The following is a 21,801-nucleotide window of genomic DNA, read 5'->3' as shown; positions in this document are numbered from 1 at the left end:
ATTCTTAATTGCTAAATTTTGAAGCAGTCGCTTTAAAGAAAATACTCACATACCTACAGGTAATCTTTAAATACACCAATGACACTCAAGAGTCAGCTGAGCTCTGCCAGCTGCACCCGGAACTCCCAGCACACCTGGCTCCCCTTCCTCCTTTCACAGTTAAATCCCTGCAACTCAGCCTTCGCCCCGATCTCTCATGCCACCTGCTGCTGCAGTTGTCTGCAAGAAGCTCTACCCATCTGCCCTCATGTTTCTCCTGCCTGACGATCAAGGTAGTTCGCCATTAACAAAACAGATCTGTAACTTAAAATCCAGGTACTACCTACGTCTTTGCTAAGATTTCACATTAGTTATACACGACAGGGCTCCTACTTACTCCAACTGCAAAAATCATCCCGGATTTCTAAACTAGAAAAACTTGCCCCGAACGCAATTTTAACTCTAAAATGTTTCTTCTTTTTAAAATAAAGTCAGATCACAAAACCTTAAAATTTTAAAAAACAAAGAATCCTACAAACAAATGAACATAGTCATGCAATTTTTATTTTAAATTTTACAATGTTAAAAACACTATATGATTTAAAAAATTAAGACCCACTTTTTAAGTCAGAACAGAGAAGAAACTTCAACCCAAGATCTGTTAAGGAAAAGCAGACAAAGAATGACTCAGAGGCTCCCTAAGTTTTTGAGTGCAACGCGAGAGGTGGATGATATCAGTCCCTCGACTTGTCCTCTACTCTTTAGATTTCCTTAGTACTCAACCGCGGTGGAGGGATGTCAAATTCCTGTTTTACAGCACACTGACAAATGTCTGGAACTGGGCCTTTGCCCTTTACTTACTTACTTTGCCCCCAAAGCTCTTCTCTTTATAACAAATTCTAACAGAGATGTCAACACCCGATTTTAAATATTATGAGCTCCTCGGTAAAGCTTTCCTTGCGTACACCCCTGCTCACTACTTTCTCCCAACGATTCTGTGGCTCCATAAACACTCCGTGTATTTCTATTATGAAAGCTATATCACATCATAATTACTTGTTTACTAAACAGAACAGGTACTCAAATACTTTATGGAGGCATAAATAAATCAAAAAAATACCGTGAGTCTAGAGTAGAGGCGATGTTTCAAATTAAGCAATACAAAACTTGATTCTCCTTTGTGAAAAGTACAAAGTAGAATATGAGTCCTTTGATCAGTTATCACGAGTAGAATAGATACAATAAAAATACATCTTTAGGGTAATGAAGATGTTCTGAAATTGGTGATGGATGTACAACTCTGTAGCTAACATACTACAAAACCACTGAACGGTGCACTTTAAGAGGGAATTCTGTGGTATTTGAATTACGTCTTAATAAAAAATATATACATTTTACCTAAATCTGCGCTAATCTAACATAGAGCACGATTTAAAAACCTAATATACTGTTGCTATTTAACAGAAATGCCAAGGAAAGAGAAGCCAAAACCTAGGTAATATCAAACCCATTTTTTCCCCTCAACATTTCATTTTGAAACAACTAGAATCTGTGTGCAGCAACATAGAAACTGCGAGGCGAATTAACTCTACCGAGCAAGAACTGAGGTCCTACCACTATCTATATATTTTCCTGTTAAAGAAACTACATTAACCTATCGAGTCTATAATTTAATAAAAATCTCAGGCCAACCAACAGGCCTTCATCAGAATACCTGAATTCATGTGCGTTTTAATAATTCTCCATAAAAATCACTTCACTGAAATTTAAAAGTACATCTCTAGTGAAATGTTTCCTACGTAATCTATTAAGTCAGCATAGGCATTTCTTTTCTAAACAGAAAACGCTCTTTAGTGTCGGTTTGGTTAGTAATTCACTGTATGTGAAATCCACTCGACGAGGCTACATGAACTATCCACTGACGAAAGGTCCGTCCACACAGCGCCACCGTGCAATGCCATCTGACGATCCTGTAACCAGGGTGCAGGAGCACGGACACGTCCCCGTCCCTTTCTGCTCACACGAGTTTCCGTTTTTAATCACCGGGAATTACAGGAAACAGGTATTTTGGTTAATTTTTCATTGGTCACAAAAGTACTTTGTTTCTTTTGGCTCAGTGGCTTAAATGCCAGAGAGAAAAGTACCACTACCTCTTCTTCTTCTAAGTTAGTGTGTGATAAATAAGTAAACAGTATGACTTCCACCTCTACTCTCTCTAAAACGCTGCTACAGAAGAATATACCATGCTGACAACTCAAAAAATGACAAAGGCAGCACGTCACATAACGCTGAAAGATAGCTAAACCTGAATTTTTACAGGAAATTTAAAGATTTTTTCTTTCCGCTACAGAGCAACAGAGACAGAAAAATCTGCTACAACATTAATAAATGTATTTCTTATTAAATAATCCGGTGACTTCCCATCCAGCCATACGGCAGGCTAAATAACATGAAGATTCTTCTATTACAAGAAAATAACTCAATTCCGCATAAGATGTAATGTTTAGTGCACTGTTTACCTCGTAGGAACTAAGAAAAATATCCAAGGGTACCGAACGGGAAGAAAGAAAACGCGGAGGCTGGCCAGACAGGCACGGTGCCCACAAGGTAAACGCATCAAGCCAGCCCGGAGGCCCGGGGACCGGGAGAGGTGTCAGGAACCGCCCTGACTCCTGGCAAAGCAAACTCTGAGCTTCTCAAGGAAACCACTCTGCAATCGGGTTCCAAGTTCAACCGCAGATAAAAATGAACGCTATGAACTATGTAAATGGACGAGTTCTAGAAAAAAATTCTGTTTTTACCGAAACACCATTCCGTTTATAAATTAATCAGCAAGAACGCAAGGGGCACTCTTCAAACGTTGAGTAATGCCAAAGTTTAGCCCTACCACATATAAAACATAATTAAAACTATCAGACTGCCAAACAAAGAGGGACATCGATGACACACGATGGGAAATCAGACGAGACCCAAGCACATGCAGACATTCAGAGGGTCGTAAAGGCGGTCTCAACCCTGGAGTGAAGAGGCCTTATTAATGAGAGTATGGGACAACTTGTAGCTATTTAGAAAAAGATAAAGTTAGACTCAAAACTCATATTATATATGTTAAACTCCAAATGGGTCAAAGATTTATATGTTAAAAATTAAACATAAAAATGTCCTACAAAAATATAAGATCCTTCATAAACTTGGAGTGAAGGTCTTTCTAACGATATGTCAAATGCTAGGAGCCATCAAAGAAAAGACAAATTAGGTAAAAAAACTAAAGACATCTGTGTGGCAAAATAAAATAAGCAAGATTTAAAGACAAATGACAAAATGGAAGGGGAAAAAAAACCCCTTGTAACTCATATTTCAAAAAGCTAAAGAACCTCTCATAGTCGTTACGGAAAAATCCCCGGAACACACTCTTTAGGTGGAAAAAAGCATGATGCACAACAGTGTGTACAGCTGCTACTATTTATATTTTTTTAAGGGCGGGGCGTGTATTTGCTTGTATACACACAACATATCTGTGGGAGACAGAAAGACCTTGATGCTGGAGTTACCTTACTGGAAGTTTCCTTGTACCAATTCTGGTTCCAAACAATGTGTTCTTAATGTGGTGTTATTTTCCAAGTAAATGTAAATCTGCAGACAGACACGTTCGCACACAGAAAAGTCGTCCTCGTATTGCTTGAGAAATGGTTGTTCTTCTTATCAGTTACACAGTGAGGAGGGGGCTCAGGCAATGGCCTAAAAGCCGATTCCAAAATGGGTTTGCTCTGCGTGGGGAGAAGGGTAACTGGGGTGAGTGCTTCACTGCTGCCATGTGTGTCTTTTAAATCCCGAATCGTAGGAGTGTATTACCTCATCGGACATTTGCTGGTCCAACAGCCAAACTCTTACGCACTAAATTCCGTATGAGTTTCCCATGTCTGAAGCAGCCCTCGCTATCTCACTCAGTTTCTGAACCCACAGAGCAAGGCGAGGAGAGACACCCGAAAATCTCTCAGAGACCCAAACTCAACAGCTAAAACTATAAAACCCTTAAAGGAAACGGCGGGGGCGGGGGGATTTTCATGACGTTAGATTTGGCAGTGATTTTTTAGTGAGGACACCAAAAGTACGGGTATTAGAAGAAAATACAGACAAACTGGAGCTCCCCAAAACTGAAAACCTTTGTGCATCAGGGGACGCTATTAAAAGAGGGAAAACAACACACAGGATGGGAGAAAAACATTCCCATTATACACAGAATATATAAAGAACCCTGAAAACTCGGCAACAAAAAAAAATACAATTCAAAAACAGTCCTAAGATTTGAATAGAAGTTTCTCCAAAGAAGATATATCGATGGCCAAACGCATAAGAAAAGATGCTCTACATCATTAGTCACCAGGGAGACAGAAGCACACGACAACCGCAGTGAGATACAACTCCATAGCCTTCAGAATGGCTATTATTTAAAACAAACAAACAGACAAACAAACAGAAACAGACAACAGCAAGCGCCGACGACGACCTGGAGAATCCGGAACCGCCACCGTGGCAGCTGCTGCGCAGTCAGCGTGGCGTCCCTCGAAAAGCCACACGGACCTCCCGTGGGATCAGCAACTCCACTTTCCAGGACAATGGTCCCAAAGGGCCCGAAAGCAGGAATTTCAACAGACATCTGTACACCAACATCCACACGATTCACACCGATATTCACTGCAGCCAAAAGCTGGAAGCGATCGAGTGACCACAGATGATGAAGAAATCAACAAAATGTGGTACCTACGTACGATGGAATATTACTGGGCCATAAAAAGGAAGCATTTCTGATACATGCAACAACGTGGATGAACCTTACACTAGGGGACATAAGCCAGACACAAAAAGACGACTACGATTCCACTTAGATGAGGTGAACTCACAGGGACAGAAAGCAGGTCCGAGGTTTCCAGCGGTTGGGGGAGGGGCAACGGAAATCTATGGCCCAATGGTTAGAGTCTGGGGTGATGGAAAGGTTTTGGAAATAGAGGTGATGGCCGTACAACACTGTGAATGTAATTAATGTCATTGAACTTACACTTAAAAATGGTCAAAATGGCAACTTCTGTGTTAAATATATTTTACTACCATTAAAAAAATGTTTTATAGCAAAAAACACTGAATTGTATACTTTAAATGGGTGGACTGCATGGTATGAGAATTATATCTCAATAAAGACATTTAAGAAAACCCGGACATATGTACTGAGTCAGAATCCACAAGAAGGCATCAGGAACCTACACTTTCAATCAATATCTTATACATGTAACCTGGTGTATACTTGCAAGTATTCTGTAAGGCGGTGTCTTAGTGACACTGAGATCGAGGAATTGTCCTTTCTAATCGTGACAGATACAAGCACACTACTCTCAAAAAGTACTTCCACCAACTCACCCCCCCACCAGCAGCATATGACTGCTTGTGTCCCCTACATCCTTGCAAATACTAAACGTTATGAAATTTTTTGGATTTGCCAAAATGTAATACAGAAAAGTCTCAAAATTAATTAAAAATGAACCAGTACACATTAAACTTAGTACAGTATGCCAATTATATCTCAATAAAACTGGAAAAACACATTAAAAATTGAAAAAATTAGGACCCTTAAAATCTATAACTTATATAACTTTAAATAAAGTTACATGAAGAGCAGTTACCCCCTAATATTTTCTCAAAGAAATGAACTAAACTTTAAATTTTAGTTATTAATGTGCCAGTTCCTAACCTGTAAGTGGAAATTTTGTTTTAAAAAAATGACCCTTTTTTGGGTCACCTTAAATAATCACTCTAAGTAACGGTCCATGGGTAAACGACTATAAATTTAACAGTATGTCACATAATTTAAGAAAGGGAAAATTTCGCTCATGGAACTGAACTTGAATACTGCTTTTAAAAACGACACAAATAGCCATTAGGTACTAACCATGACAGCGATCTCTTCTGTTTCAGAAGGTCTTATTTTTGCCCTCTGAACACTGCTGAAAGAAACATTATGTTAAGAGATAAAGCTATGTAATCTGTATTTCTATGTTTTTATTAGAAATTTTGCTTTAAAAGCAGCACAGACAAAACCTATCCACTTTTGAAGACTCGGGGCGGGGGAACGTTTGGTTGTGTCTGGTAAAGCCTTGCTCTAAAATCAATGAAACAAAAGGCCCGAGCTTTCTTAGACCAACAGCATGCCTCGTGGTCCGTCTGGCCCTCCTCGGCCACTGAATCTCTTTTGGGAGTCGTGAACCCTTTTGAGAAACTGGTGAGAGCGCTGTACAAATAACCATTTAAAGGAGGCATCAGGTCCCACGTCATGAACGAGGAAAGCACGGCCCAGCAGGAGGAAGCAGCCTGCCCGCGCTCATCAGCGCCGTTTGGAACACACCGCGGGAAGATCGCTGAAGGCGACCGTCCCGCAGCCTTTCACGATTGGCTGTGCAAACAAACTACAACACTGTTCCAAGGAAAAAGATCTAAACAAAAATAGTTTTTCAGTCGACCTTAGGGAAAGTCTTGGGGTCGGCAGAAACAGATATCATCTTCACGGCAGAGGTGAGGAAAACAAGGCTCAACCACTTTTCTTCACGAACCGGTACAATACCCACTTTTCCTGACTTGTAATCTAACTGGTTCACGGCTGAGTTCGTCAGCAAAGCTCCCCGAGCCGCGTGTGCGGACCGGCGCCTGCTGAGAGCTTCCGGCCGCCTCGGCAGATGGAGAGCAGAGCCCGCGCTGTCACTGTTTCTGGGGACGCGCACAGCGCAAACGGACTCAACGTTAAGGAACTAACGGTAAAAATCAAGTCACTTCACACAGTCAGCAATACTCCAGAATTTCAGCCAAAATGTTCGGCCAGTTCTTCCTGCCTGAACCCCCACCCCTGTTTGATGTACGTGTGCATACATTTAAATCTGCCTGTGGCACTCACGGTGCCCACGGCCTAGAATGAGGCATTAGAGTGACCAACACTTGTGGTTAACGCATGATCTAAAACGAACTCACCATCTCTACTAGGCCAAGTAAAAAGTTAAGATATACTTGGATAGCTGGCAGAAAAGAGGGGACAGTTTTTAAAATATTAACTCGCCTTATGAGGAACAAATTGTATAAAACGATTCATTGGACAAAAGCTTTCGGCCTACGTTAGTGAACTCGAGCCTTGCAACACAGGTGGTATTATGATCATTACAATCATTTAACATCCTCGAGCCTCGGTTTCTTCTCTACAGGAAGGCAAGAGTCGAATCTAGGTTTCCCAACTACAGATCCGATATCCTTTGCACGAAGCCACTGGGAGCAGGAACCTGGGCGTACCCCATTTAAAACACCTGCCATCGCTTCGCGCGTGCGAACACATGCATGGTATCCCATCAACTCACATCCCCGACGGTCCTCAAATCAGACTAGGCGGAAATAACATGTAAAGATTAAAGTCAACCTTCCTGGAACACGCATGTAGGTGAGATACAAATTAACCGAGAAATCCAGATATTGTCAATGACCACGTATTGCTGGGACTTCTACTCACCCGTTTTGAAGGGCAGTGTTCATTCTTTTCGTCTGTCATCTTCCCACTTTTAAGTGCTTTCCTTGGGTGCTTGATAGTTGTTTTTATGGCAGGTCGACAAACATAGTTCTCCAAGTTCTTTGGAGGTTTTTTAGTTCTCTTAGCCTGAAGGCCAATTTTCAATTTTAAATTTCCCTCTGAAAAGTTTGTTTCTTTCACTGAAAACTGCTGCTGTGCATCGGTCAGACCATCGTCCCTCCCGGCTTCGCTGCTTCTCTCCCGACTCCACTTGCGAGGGCCGTCCGCCTGCTCCGGGCTCTCTAGCTCCACGTCCCGCTTGCTGACCAGTGTGCCAGCGCCGATGGCAGAGGGGCTCTTTCTTGAAAATCCTTCGGACTCAGAACCCAATCCTAACATAGCAGTATTTCTAGAGTCCATCACAAGTGTAGTTATTGCCAAGGAATCCTATGAATACTTTACAGAACTGAGTTCCAGAAAAAACAGGGCTCTCCGAAACGTGCAACCAGCATCTCTTTCTCTGCAGGACAGACCATAACAAAAATCTATCAGAACAGAGGCAACTACTGATTAACATGAGAAATGAGTATGGGGGCGGGGAGCAAGCGAGTCAGGAAGGACCCAAATCACAGTTAAAACAAATCGAAACGGAGTGTCAAGTGAACTTAAATTCATTTAGTTATAATTAATAATTTCGGGATAAGTTTATTATATGCTACAGATACCATAAATAAACTATAGTGGTATGGTACAAATCAATGTTTTAGAAGACTCTTATAACTCAACCAAAAAGCTTCTGCAAATACAAGCCTCAAAATAATCTGGAATATTTTAGCGCTCCTCAATTTCGAAAGATTATATTTCTTACATTTTAGTTGAATAAAATCAGTTTTGCTGAGGGTAAAGAATCACGTTTTGGGCTGCTCTGAGTGCTCCAACCTTTTTTTTTTTTTTTTAAATAAGAGGTGACCAGGCCCTTTACGTTAGGACTTAGGCTGGAATCATTTCTGCTGTACAATTCAACTATGAACTCATTCAGAAATATTTGAGCGCCTATCATGTGCCAGGCATTACGCAACGCCCTGAAAATACAGTATCCAACAAAACAGATCCAGCCTCAACTTACGAGCCTTAACTACACAAATGATTCATAACATTGTCATCAAAACTCTGAAGACCAGAAATTTGTTTTTACAAAATTTCCTAATAGCAAATAGTGGTCAGTTGGCATGCTTCAAGTCCCCGAATCCATAAAATATTTTTAAACCAGCATGCCAATTTATTATTTTGCAGCAGGCGGTACACCTTACTTGAGACTCTGAGTGATCTACACAGGGAAATCCCCGGGAGACCAGATTACCATCCAGTCAGAAGCTGACTAGTAAGCACGACACCAAAACAAAACAATTCAGTATTCTCGAGGACTGACAGTCTAGTCTTTATCTCAAGCATACATCCAAAATAAGACCCATGACTAGTAGCTGGAAAAAAACGAACACTCTATCCCTTAGAAAGTTCCATTTATGGAGAATACTTTATGGTTTAAACTATGCGCCTTCAGACTTTTCTTTCCAACAAGATTGTGAGATTCTCAGGGACAAAGACCACATGACGGAATTGTTTTGACGCCCACGAGGAATGCAACTGAAATGCATCCCGCAACGGCTGGCCCGGAGCGGGCCCAGGGGAAGGCACCAAGGAGCGGCGGTCATCACTACGAATGGCAGAGCAGCTTTGTAAGCGGCCCCTCGACAAAGGCTGGCCGACGGACCAGGCCTCTTCGTCCGTGCCACTGTCTCCCTTCACGCAGCTGAACGAGCACCTCCCGATCAGGCCACCACGACGTCACGCTACCACTTCATCCGCTCCTACTTCGCAGTGGCGGTCAAGGCTTTCCACAGTCTGGCTCTGCCTATTCACACTTGTTTACCCCTACTTCCCGGCACACGGTCCCTGTGATTTAGTCAATTCAGTTTTTTTTTTTTACTGTCCCCAACAAACGTGCCCATTTCTGCTTCTGTGCCACGTGCGTGCTTTCCTTTGCAGGTACAAAGCTCCATCTTCTCCACGATGGGGTCGCAATCCTGACATTCAAAAGTCCGAAAAGCGAAAGCTTTCTCCTAACTCACTAGTGACAAAACCTGATCTCACCGACCCGGATCCATTTCGGTGGTAATCATGATTTCCGTGAGCAGTCTTACATTTCAGTGGCGAAACGGCAATGTGTTTGAGAAGTGGAACGCTGAACACCACGGTGGAAGTCACCGATCCACGTCACACTCCTTCTCAAAGCCACAGACTTTCGGATGATGAACCGTGGACCCATGTCCTCAGACCTACATTTCAGGCTGCACTGGCCTGACCCTTCCGGAAACCCCTCTATCGGTGCAGGGTCGCGACCTGGATAATCGCTTTTTCAATTGTGCCCCACGTCTATCAGCTGCATCCCCAAGTGCACTGTGATTACAATGTGAGCTGCGTGGGTGTGGGGACCTTTTCCCGGCTTGCTCACCACTCCGTCCCCGGCACCTGGAACAATGACTATCACGTACTTTAGTACCTGATAAATAGTTGAATGAATGAATGGATGGATGGATGGATGGATGGATGGATGGATGGATGGATGGATCATGTTAAGGCCCCTATAGCTTCTCACACAATGTTTGACATGAAGAAAGTGTTTCTTTTTTGCACGATTTCACCCTGTGTTATGAGAAAGCTATCACGTTTTTTCTTACTGCACGTTGACCGTATTTCATACGAGTGGTTTTCTGTACACTTATTCAAATACCTGAATTGCACTAGTAATTCAAATCACACCCTGTAACTCTTCCGCCCCGAGCCACCAGCGCTGTCTGAGAAAAGCCATCATGCCGGCCCCGCCCGCACTCCAGACCAGCAACCGCAAGGGCCCTGCTGCCAGGACACGTGGCCCTTATCTGGCCACTCTGCCACCGTCCCAGGCAGCCATGCCACGTCGTCCCCACTGACTCTGCTTCCAATCCGACAATGGCAGGATAAACAATCCGAAGAAAACTGCCCCGAGCGCCCCCCACATATCCGCCCACCCACCTGCGTCCGTGCCTGTGGAGTCCGCCCCTCCACCCCGCATAACATATGCGCTGTCGCCACGGCCGGCCTCCCCACTGTCACCTTCCGTCCTCACCTTTCCTCTGGATAACAGGGTCGGCGCAGAATCACTACCATCTCTCGCCTAAGAAAACGCCTCGTGACCCCGTGCCCTCCACCTTCCCATTTCTTCACCAAAACTCCTCGAAGGGGCTGTCTACGCGCCCCACCTCCAAACCCCCGTCTTTTCTTTTCCTCTTGAACACACCAACTACTTCCAGCTCCTCTGCACGGAAACTGCTGGTCAAAGCCACCGACGTCCACATTGCCAAGGGCGACGACTACGACTCGGTTCTCAGCTTCCTCGCCGTCAGCAGAACCTGACGCAGCTGAAGAGCCCCTGCCCTCGGCTTCCGGGGGGCCTCGGACCCCTCTCCCTCGCCGGTGAGCCAACCCAGACCTCCCTGGACCCCACGCCCACTTTCTCCGTGACCGGATCTGGTCCTGCGGATTTACGTGCCATCTACACGGATGGTTAACAAATTTCTGTCTCCAGAGACCAGCCGAGCTCCGGGCTCACGGATCTGAGTGGCTGCTGGACACAATGACTGGCCGTGGAACACTCAGGCGCTTCAGCCAAACCTGTCGACGACCGATTCCCCTTCGCCCCGCAGCTGTTCCCAGAGGCGTCCTCGCCTCAGTAAACGCAACTCCAACCAGAAACATCTAGGCCCCAAATTTCTAATACCCGACAGCTCTATGCGCTCAGCAAAGTGTTCGTTACCTTCGAAATATATGCAGAATGTGTTAATGATATAAATGGGCCTTTTATATTAACATAATCATTTATTCAGTGAGAAGCTATTCCTAACTTTTTAAAGCTGTCATTTCTCACTACTTAGGCAGCGACCAATCAGATCCAAGTGGCCCCTGCGACAGCCTCCCGGGGCCCCCTGCTTCAGCCCTCGCATCTTTAGCGTGAGTTCTCAGCTCGGCAGCAGGACAATCCTTCCAAAGCCTCTGTTGAGTCATGTCACTCTTCTGCTCCGAATCTGTCCCACGGCTTTCCACTTCACTCAAAGTGGAACCCGAAGTCCTTCCAATGGTCCTAAGGCCCTGGTTCCCCTGCCCGGCAGTCCCCTCAACCTCTCTTCCCTCTCCCAGGTCTCCCCGTTCAGTTCCAAGAGAAGGGACACGGGTCTCCTCCTGCTTCTCAAATACGACAGACATGCCCCCGCCTCGGGGCCCCTGCAGTCGTCCCGCTCCTGGGCGGGAGAGCCTGTCCTCAGACAGCCACGTGGCTCGCCTGTCCTTCCTTCCCGTCTCTGCCTCGGTGTAACCTTCTGGAGGAGACACCCCACGATCTTTTATAAAACAAAACGCGGCCACCCCGGCACCGTCTCCGCGCGCGCCCTCCTGCCTCATCTTTCCCCACTGCCGCTCTCGCCGGCAGGTGCACACGTGTTTATTTATCGTCTGCATCTTCCCATTGGAGTGTCAAGTCCGCCAGACGGATGCAGCACCTGGAACGGGGCCCAGCACACAGGGGGTGCTCGGCGACCACGAGGCTCAGTCCCATGCCTTACGCGGGTTATATCCTGTGGGCTCTAGTTTGTTCCTTTCCTAGGTGCCCCGCCCCCACTTCTTGTTTGTTAATTTCTAATGTCCATCCTACGTCCTACCTTACTAACGGGAGCTGATGCCCTGCCGTGTACCTTTTGGGTCAGTTATTATAAGGAATCTTTTCTAGAATAAAGACAATAATTTACACAAAACAACTGCTTTTCTATTCGCTACACACAATTTTTAAATTTATTACAATTTTGTCTCTCATAATACATACATTTATAAATGTAAAGTAGAATTTCAGTATTTCTTCCAAAGAACTCAAAGCATTTTTTACCAGTACTTATTCACTTTCAAAACATTCCATAAAAGTGTTCAGGAAAGTATAATTCTCTTCATTTTTAAAAAGGAAAAAACTGAATTTAAGACACACGTTACTATAAAATAGAATATCAATAAGCTGAAAAAGAATGAATCTGAAAACACTGAAAGTATATAATAGAGAAATATCACGTTCCCCTAACTTGATCGAAGAAGAAACAGAACCGCGTGCTAAGGGCCCATTCTGTGACTCCACTCGGGCAGCCGAGACTGAACAGTCGTGACTGGCAAACCCCACTTACCGAATTTAAGTGTTTCTAGTAAAGATAAATCCAAATTCGGAAGATACTTCACGACAAAGAAGGCTTTTTATCTGCTCAGCGTAAACCGTGTGAAAAGCGGTCCCTGCAGCAGCTGCCAGAACGCTGTGTTTCAACCTTCAAAGCAACGCGCTTCGTGAATGATGCTCTCTCAGCTTTTGGAAAGATGTCCATATGATCTAGGTTTTCCATCCAGGGGCGAGGATGCCATGTGGTTACACAACTCACTCTGTTTCCTACCACAATACGTTCAATTTAAAACACAGTTCCAAGGAGAAACAGAACTAACACTGCAAATCTCTTCCCTCAAAGAGGCGAATTTAACCTTCATTTCACATGCAGCTTTGGGATTTATAGTCTGTTTTCAAATCGCTAAAACAATCAGGAACAGTCTGGTCCAAATTCAAGGGAAACTAAAACACTGTAACATGAAGCTCCTTTGCCTGGATCATTTTAGCTATGAACAAGCCTTTTAGAAAACTGCTAATTAACAGGATGTATACGTTATATCAACGCAAAGTATGACAATCTAAGAACACGCGAGATACCACCTAAACATTTACGAAGTCAGTCACAGTTGCTAGTGCTCTAGGGACACCGCTGGCCGCAGGGCCTGTAGCATGACACTCAGCACCTGGGTGAGCGGCACGAGCGTGGAGTCTTCAAACAGGTTCGCATTGCTCGAGCCCGTCCTCACCTCCACGCCGTTTCCTCCATGAAGGGCAGACCGCCACCCGCCCCGCGCCTCCCACGCTAACCTCACATCCAAGTGACAACCCACGGATCCGATAAACAGGAACAAACTCACGTCCACACGGAGCTCTGGCCGGGGCACACGGAAGCGCTGGAGCCACTCCAGCCGCGTGGAGACCGCTCTGCGCGGCCTCCCGATGGCCACCTGACGGCCACCCGACCGGAAGGCTTGGGGAGGGGGCAGACGACTTGGACAGGACACTGTTTAGCGAGGCAAGAGGAAATCGACTACAAGTTTTGAAGTGCCATAAATAATGAGTCCTTACAATGAGCTCACATTAGTAAGTAAAAATAAAAAATATCTGCGCTTTTCATAAAAAATCTACTGAGCTTCTTGTGCAAAGCTCTATGCTAAATGTTTTATCCAGATTATCTCATTTGAGCCTCCCGATCACCATAAAATTAGTTACTATTATTATTCCCTTTTCAGAGATGGAAAAACAGGTTAATAGCCAATAAAAGGTAGAGCCCAGGTTACGTGGCTCCTCTCAAGTACTACATTATGTGGCCGCCCGAGGACCCATTTCAGTCGCGATCTCGTTCCTCCTCCCGACACACCCGCGTCGCTGCTGTCTGGACCTCTCCCCGGCTTCCGCGATGACACGATGACACGCACGTCCTCCTGGCTCTGCGACCACCTCTCCAGTCGCTCCATCATCTCCTTACGAATTCCTCATTCTTAATCTAACCCTTCACTCATTCAGTAAATATTTCGAGCGCCTCAAAATAGGTTTTGAGAACTGTGACACCCACTGTCGATACAGTCACAAATAATACGACCACAGTCCTTGGTCTCGGGAACCTTCAATTTTAGAGGGGTGGGCAGACAAACGACTCACCGCATAAATTCATGATTACGACACAATAAACGTGGAGGTCCTACTACATAACGCAGTGAGTAACGGGAAACCGGAGGGACGGGGACCACGGCTGAGAAAACCATTTAACTCTAAGCGAGACCCGGTCTCAGTAGGAAATAGCCAGGCCGAACGTGGAAGCAAAAATGATCTCAAAACAGGGAACAGTAGGTGTAAAGAGCACCCGAGATCGGGAAGACTGACAGCAGATAAACCAAGGGGAACAGCACAGCACAAAACTGGAGAGGTGACTGAGAGCAGCTTGCTCGGGGTCCCGTCGGGCTCCACTGAAGCTCCGAGTAGGGAAGGGACGCGACGTTTCAAGAAAATGTCCCCCAGTCGCTGTGGAAGGATGCTTAGAAAGACGAGGGGAGTGGATTCTGAAACTCCGGTCAGGATGGGCAGGTGAGGGTGGGAACACCGGAAATGAAGAAAACGGGGTGGGCTGAGAGGCACCGCACGGGTCGAACTGGCATGACTTGTCCGTAAGATGTAAGAGGGAGGGAAAGGAAACCTGAAGACCTGAGCGAGCGGGGAACTGAGTGATGGTTCCACGAGATGCTCCTCAACGCATATTTACTGAGCGCCCGTGACTAACAGGAACTGGGGTACAGCCGTACAAGAAACACGAAAATCCCTGCCTTCGCGGGCTGACATTCTAGAAGCTGTTTGCCAGGATGAGACAGAACGGTGAGACCAAGAGTTCGGTAATAAATATGTCAGATTCTAGATGCACGTGAAACACGGAAGCGGAAAGGCCAGGCAGACGGCTGGAAATACACGCCCATGACACGTGCAAGGGGGCGGCGTGGCAGTGTACGAACACGGAGTCAATGGAGTTCTAGAAGGTTTTTTATAGCTAGGTAAGAAAGGCAATTTCTCATTAACTTTCTCTAACATATAAAAATAACTTTTTGAGTAAGTATACTTATCTAAAATTACCATTGCACACTGAACCATGTTGGCAGATTTTTAGCTTAAAATAAGTATAACCTAGCTTGTCTCATCTGTGATAACTCTTTGTTTTTCTTTGTGGTCTTTATTAAAAGTTAGAAACTATAATCATTGTTCTATTTCTCAACATTAAAAAAACATATAAATTAACTATGCAAGACTTTTTAAAATCTGTATCGTGCATTTTAATTTGCTCTTTGAAATTCTCATAGATGACCCTCAGGTTGCTTAGGATGTATCTGTCCGAGAAGCTAAGCAATCGGAGTCCTGCCAGCTGCTCAAGGCAGAAACCTGTCGGTTATCCTTGACCCTTCTCACTCCCTATTCCCTACCTTTAACACCAAAACTTGTGAATAGTAAAAAATTTTTAATTCTAATTCCACTGCCACTGACTTGTCTGAGAAACTGACCTGCCCGGAACGCAGCGGCGGCTTTAACATCTGTCTATGCCCCTTGCCCTCCCCCGGGCCCTCTTCCACGATGCGGCCAGAAATGATCGAACAATCTGATTATGGCGCAGCCCCGGCCCTGGCTTAAGACCTTGGAATTCCTTCATGTTGGTCTTCAGAGAGGGACGCTCCCGATCCTAACCGTGACGTGTAACTTCCATCTGCATCACGGTAGGGCCCAGCGGTCGAGGACCCCAGCTCCGGTCCGGATCACACAGGCTCCGCTCCCAGTTCCGCTATGTTCGCTGCGGGCAAGGCACTCAGTCCCCTCATCTGTGAACAGACTGTCGCCAGAGTTCGATGAACTAACATACGCAAAGTACTGAGAACAGTGCTCCGCACACGTACCAGAGCTTACTTTTTTGTTCGTGCTACCTGCCCCCACCTACTACCTCTAGTCCCATCAGTTCCCACTCTGTTAGGAGCAGAGCAGGGGCAAGTAACGACCCAAAAAAGCAAGAACTGATACATGTGTGACACGTGTGTTCGGAGCACCCCTTGGTTCGTCGCGCGTCTCTGTCTCCCTTCCTCTGGCACACATCCAGTTAGTCCCCCCCACCCCCCGGGGACTCTCTCCTGCCCCCTTCCCGGATGCCCTCCATGCACCTCTCCATCTCAGCGTGTAGGTCACGTCGTCAGGGACACATGTGCTAACCCCCAGATCAGGGGAGAGTTCCCCGGTAACTGCTTACGGAGCACACTGGTGTCCTAACACTTATCGCCCTAGTAAGTTATATGCTTAATATCCACGTTTAGACCACCTGTTCCACAGGAATAAGAATCCTGAATCCTGTCTGCCTTATTCACTGCTAACTGTGTCCTGAGCAAAGCATACGGAACATAAAAGATAGTCAATAAATACCTAGTGACTAAATAAACGCATATAACTATATTTTTAATCATGTACCTAGTCTAAAAGATTAGACAAAATAAAAGTATTACAGAATTTGCACGCCTCTTTATTATATAATCTTTACTGTTCTTACACTTTACAAAATAAACACTATGAATATAAACATGTAATTTGCTACCAAAAAGGAAAGGGGTAAGTGGCATCTTAACTGGTTTAAGATGTTTTACCTTAAACCACTGACATCACGAAAGTCACTGGAATCATGAAATGCTATATCTTCATGAAGATACCAATAAACCTTGAACTATGTTCCAAAAGATTTTACACAACGTAATTTATACAACATAGACTACACTTACAAAGTTAGACAAACTAAACTTTTCCACTCAACTACAAACAACCCTTCATTTAACAGACAGTGACAGTCACGAACAATTCCTAACTTCCATACTAATCAGCAATGAATCTAGTTATTTCCATATTTATATACTGTATATATTTCTTAAATTCCATGATGCCACTGATCTCAAGAGGCTTCATGAATTAATGACCACATTCTCAGAAGAAAAAATTTTAAAACCACTGCCATATTATACATAATGATCAATTGTGTTAGTTCCTGATTTCAAAAACACTAAACTAGGAAGAATGTGTCTCATGACCAAAGGAAAACTATCATACCAACAAACTCCTTCTAGAAACTCAGAACAAGAAACACAAATTACAATTAGTAAGCCACAAGAGGAAAACAGGCACAGAAAGCATTCCCAAAGCTAAATCCTGAGGGAAAAAAATCATACCCATCAACTGTCAAATGACAATCTAGTCAAACCTTACTTAGGTCTTCCCACGAAGCAAAATTAACACGGATCAAATATATAACTTTGATTTTGTTTTTAAAAACAGATGGGACAGGGCTGTGGTTGCAAGGAATGTATAGGGACATTGATCTTTATCCCTAGGGAATTCTGAAATGGGAAGCAGAAGTTACATCGGAAAGATTTTCCCTTTAATGAACTGTTACATTTTGGCAAGGCTTAAGGGCTGTCAACTCGGGGCTCCTGCACGCGGCTGTACGCTAAACAAAGGAGCCACTTCCAAGAAGGCACCATTCACATTGTAAATATCCTACTTTTGTTTTTTATAAAAATTTGCTGTGGAGAAATTGGAGCAGACATGTAAAATGGGGTAGCTGCTTTGGAAAACCATCTGGCAGGTCGAAAGATTAAACAGCACCACCACGTGACCCAGCAATTCCGCTCCCGGCATCCGCCCGAGAGGAATGGATGCTTAGGTCCACACGACCAGGTGCACACAAATGTGCACCCAATGTCAACGCACAGTGGGATGTTATTCATCGATAAAAAGGAATGAAGTGCTGATACGTGCTACAGCATGATGAACCGTGGCACATGCTAACGAAAGCACATTCCAAAAGATGACATGTGAGATGATTCCATTTATACACACTGTCCAAAAAAGGCAAATCTATAGAGAAAAAAAAAAAGAAAGGAGACAGTGGTTCCTAGAGCTGGGGGAGAGGTAAATGCCCGGGATGGAGAGTGACTGCTAATGGATACCAAGAGGAAATGTTTTAAAATTAGTGCTGATGGCTGCGTATTTATGTGAGTAGACTAAAAACTACTGACTTGAACACTTTAGTGAATTGTATAGTACATGAATTATAGTTCAATAGAGCCATTTAAAAATTATTTGGCACATTAAAGTACCTTGTGGAAAGGATTCCTTTCCTACTTTGCATGAAAATAAAATATGGGCTAGTGGTAGTCCTGTGAAAACTTCTTGCAGTTAATAGATTTCAATATGGCAAGAAGCTGACTTATTTGATCCACGCTGCTGCATGTTGGCCTAACAGGCAATCCATTTGGAGAAAACAAAGTTAGACTCATTCTTCACATTATATACAAAAATAATTTTCTCATGGATTTAACAGCTATATGCAAGAATAAAAGTACTTGAAGAATACTTGTGAATGTTTCTGTAGCCTAGAGTGGAGAAACTCTCATAAGCAAACCAGGAAACTAGAAGCCACGAAGAAAATACTAATAGGTTTGAATATACAAAAGCAGCATATATTGTGTGGTAAGACACTGTAACTCTAATCAAAAAAAAAATCGATTTGGAAAAATTAAATAAACACAAAAAAGAATTAAAATCTCTAATGTACAAAGTTATTCTACCAACTAGTAAGACATACAAGAGATATGCAAAGGCAATTACAAGAGACAATTAGGAAAATAAAATGATGGACCACCTCACTGGCAGACAGCGAGGTACGAATTAAGATATTTTTCACTCATCAGTTTGGCTAAAATTTTAAAAACCAATAACAGCTAATATCGGCAAGAAAATGGGCCCTACTGGCCACTGTGATTTTGGAAAGTAATATTTATAGTATTTACTACAACTCAGAATTTCGCATACTCTTGGACTTCAATAGCTATTCTACTTTTGAGACTCCGTCACAGAAAAATAAAAGCACCAATATGGCACCCTTTGATGTGGCCACGCACACGCACATGCACAATTATAGAGCCAGAGCTGCTATTTTTAAAAAAGCAAGCGTGATCTATCTGTAAAGAGCAGAGAAAAAAACATATGTATTTATATGCACATAGAAATAAGATGATTATATACCAATTGATAGAACTGGTTACTTTAAGGAGAAAGATTTGGAAGTAAAAAAAGAATTATATATTTTTTCGTGACCTATTTCAGAATTCTATTAGTTTTATAATAAACAAAAATCCAATAAAAACATATTTTGAAAAGATCGGAAATATATACAGCTACTATAAGCACGCACCTACGTCTCGTTTTGTTCCTATCTGCATAAAATTGAGAAAACGAATCCAAAAACGTCTAGACCTCCTTTCTAACTCCACTCTGCTAGCAGTGCCTGTACTTTCTGAATACACACCTCTTCCCTGTGTCCATCCGACAGACCCCCCCTAACAAAGTTTCCAATGTACGACACAGCGCAGCTGATGACAGGTGCGCCGCCGCAGAGCACGGCTCCAGAGCGCGCTCATCTCGCCCGACACCGCGAGCTTTTGCTGACCGCGTCTCCATTCTCCGCTACCCCCACCTACACACCTTTTCGATCTAGATCACCGTCTTTTTTTTTTTAGAAAAAAAATGACAAACTGGACTTTATCAAAAATAAGAACGTCTGTTCATCAAGAGAGACCACCAAGAAAGTGAAAAGGCGAGCCACAAACTGGATGGTGATATTACGCAATGCATATATCTGAGGGAAAAAACTGCATTCGGAAAATGTATTAAGAGCAGGTATTTTACAAAAGAGGATGTCTAAGCATCTAACACACACATGAAAAGATGCTCAGCTTCACCAGTCATCAGGGAAATGCAAATCGATGCCACAGTGAAATAACTCTTAGCCACCTGAATGGCTTAAAATTCAAAAGAATGACAACACCAAATGTTGGTGAAGATGTGGAGCAACTGGAATGCCTACACATTCCTGGCAGAGTAATAAAGTCACACAATCTGGAAAACTGTTTGACAGTATTTACTAAAGATAAAAGTGCGCTTGCCCTGTGGCCCAGCAATCCCACGCCTAGGTATACGCCAAAAGGAAATGAACACACATCGTTCATCAAAGGAAGGGAGCTGAAAAGGGCCCCCAAACCCCAGGCCTTGGGCCGGTACTGCTCTGTGGCCTGTTAGGAACCAGGCCGCACAGCAGGAGGTGAGTGGCAGGTGGGTGAGCAGAGCTTCATCCATATCTATAGCCGCTCCCCAGCGCCAGCATCACCGCCTCAGCTCCGCCTCAGATCGTCAGGCATTAGTCTCGTAGGAGCACCAGTCCCTGGTGCCACAAAGGTTAGGGACTCCTGTTCTAAGGTACACAACTGATGATTATTACTTTGACTTGGGACAAAGAAATCATACATGATGCGGTTCCTTAATTCTCTGGTGCTTTCTATAAAACGGCAACAAGAGGTCAGATAAACCCTGGGGAACACACTGTTACTAGAAGTGTTTCCCCTCAGTATTCCGAAATCAACCTCTCTTCCAGGACCGATGAAGTCCAAGATGTCTGGTCTTTTAAGGCACAGCACCCATCCAACGGATGGCTCACATCTTCCAAATGGCAGAGGTGGACTGGCGAGCGTGAAGCCGTCTAGTCAAGCGAGAGAACAGTATCTGTTCCAAAAGGTTTTTAAATGAATAACGAATAACCTATATGCTGTGACTGCCTTTATTGTCCATTATTTCTACTCCTTTCAATTTCTCATACCTCGAATATATTTAAATAGATCCTTACCCACACCCAGAAAATATGGCCCCAAACAGGCAGCAAATCAACCTAACTGATATGAAGCCCTAATACTTACAAGGACTGGATCTAAAACATGTATTCTAAGACAACTGATATGCTGACTCATTAAGTCCACAGATAAAAAACCAGCTTCTTTAAAGGAAGGTTTAGCAATGCCCAATACAGCCTGAAGAAATCAGGCGGCAGACCTCACTCTTTCTCTGTAAATTTTCAAAACTAGAAACGGTTATGCCAACATGTTAATGGCCAAGGAGCTTCCTGTCTTCTGATACCTCACATATATATATATGTTGCCCTTCACAATGGCTATCTTAGAAGGTAATGACCATTCTGGCCATCTTTTCAGAGTAATCAAGTAAAACAGGCTCCCTGGTTCTTTAATCTCCTATAAAATGAGTGTTCCGATCTCTGTGACACAAAGAGTTATTTAACAGATAAACAAGTAGCGATTTGTTCATCAACCATTTTACTTTTGTCTCTGTCCTGACTGGTTAGTACTTCTTAGGTTTTCTCAGTCAGGAAGGTGTTATTCCTAAAACTATCAAAAGGTTCTTTTGGCCCTGGCACTGTTGATTAAATTCTTCTAAGCGTCAAGAATATCCCACAATTCAGCCCCAGAACTTCGACTCTCCAGGGACTCTCATCCAGTCCCATGGCTCTAAATACCAACTCTACAATGATCAACTCCCAGATTTACATTTGCCCCAAACTGGAGACTTATACATCCAACCGCCTACTCACTATCTCGACCCGAAACACTGAATAGGAAACTCAGAGTCAGCAGGACCAGACCAGATTCTTCACGGCCGCTCACCTGTG

At 43.9% G+C, this 21,801-nt stretch overlaps 1 protein-coding gene across 1 annotated transcript in view; it reads right to left on the bottom strand.

The window, feature by feature from the left end:
- ASH1L (ASH1 like histone lysine methyltransferase) overlaps positions 1 to 16,102 on the bottom strand; it is a 93,745-nt gene extending 77,643 nt beyond the window's left edge. The window contains 2 exon segments of the mRNA XM_025040823.1: positions 7,517 to 8,033; positions 15,894 to 16,102. Coding sequence (XP_024896591.1) covers positions 7,517 to 7,933 — 417 coding nt within the window. The 5' untranslated portion in view covers positions 7,934 to 8,033; positions 15,894 to 16,102.
- Between the last annotated feature and the right edge of the window lie 5,699 nt (positions 16,103 to 21,801).

This window comes from Pteropus alecto, unplaced genomic scaffold (assembly GCF_000325575.1).
Source record: "Pteropus alecto unplaced genomic scaffold, ASM32557v1 scaffold49, whole genome shotgun sequence".
Taxonomy (NCBI): domain Eukaryota; kingdom Metazoa; phylum Chordata; class Mammalia; order Chiroptera; family Pteropodidae; genus Pteropus; species Pteropus alecto.
The sequence above is the reverse complement of the archived record's forward strand: the minus strand, read 5'-3'. Positions and strand labels throughout refer to the sequence as shown.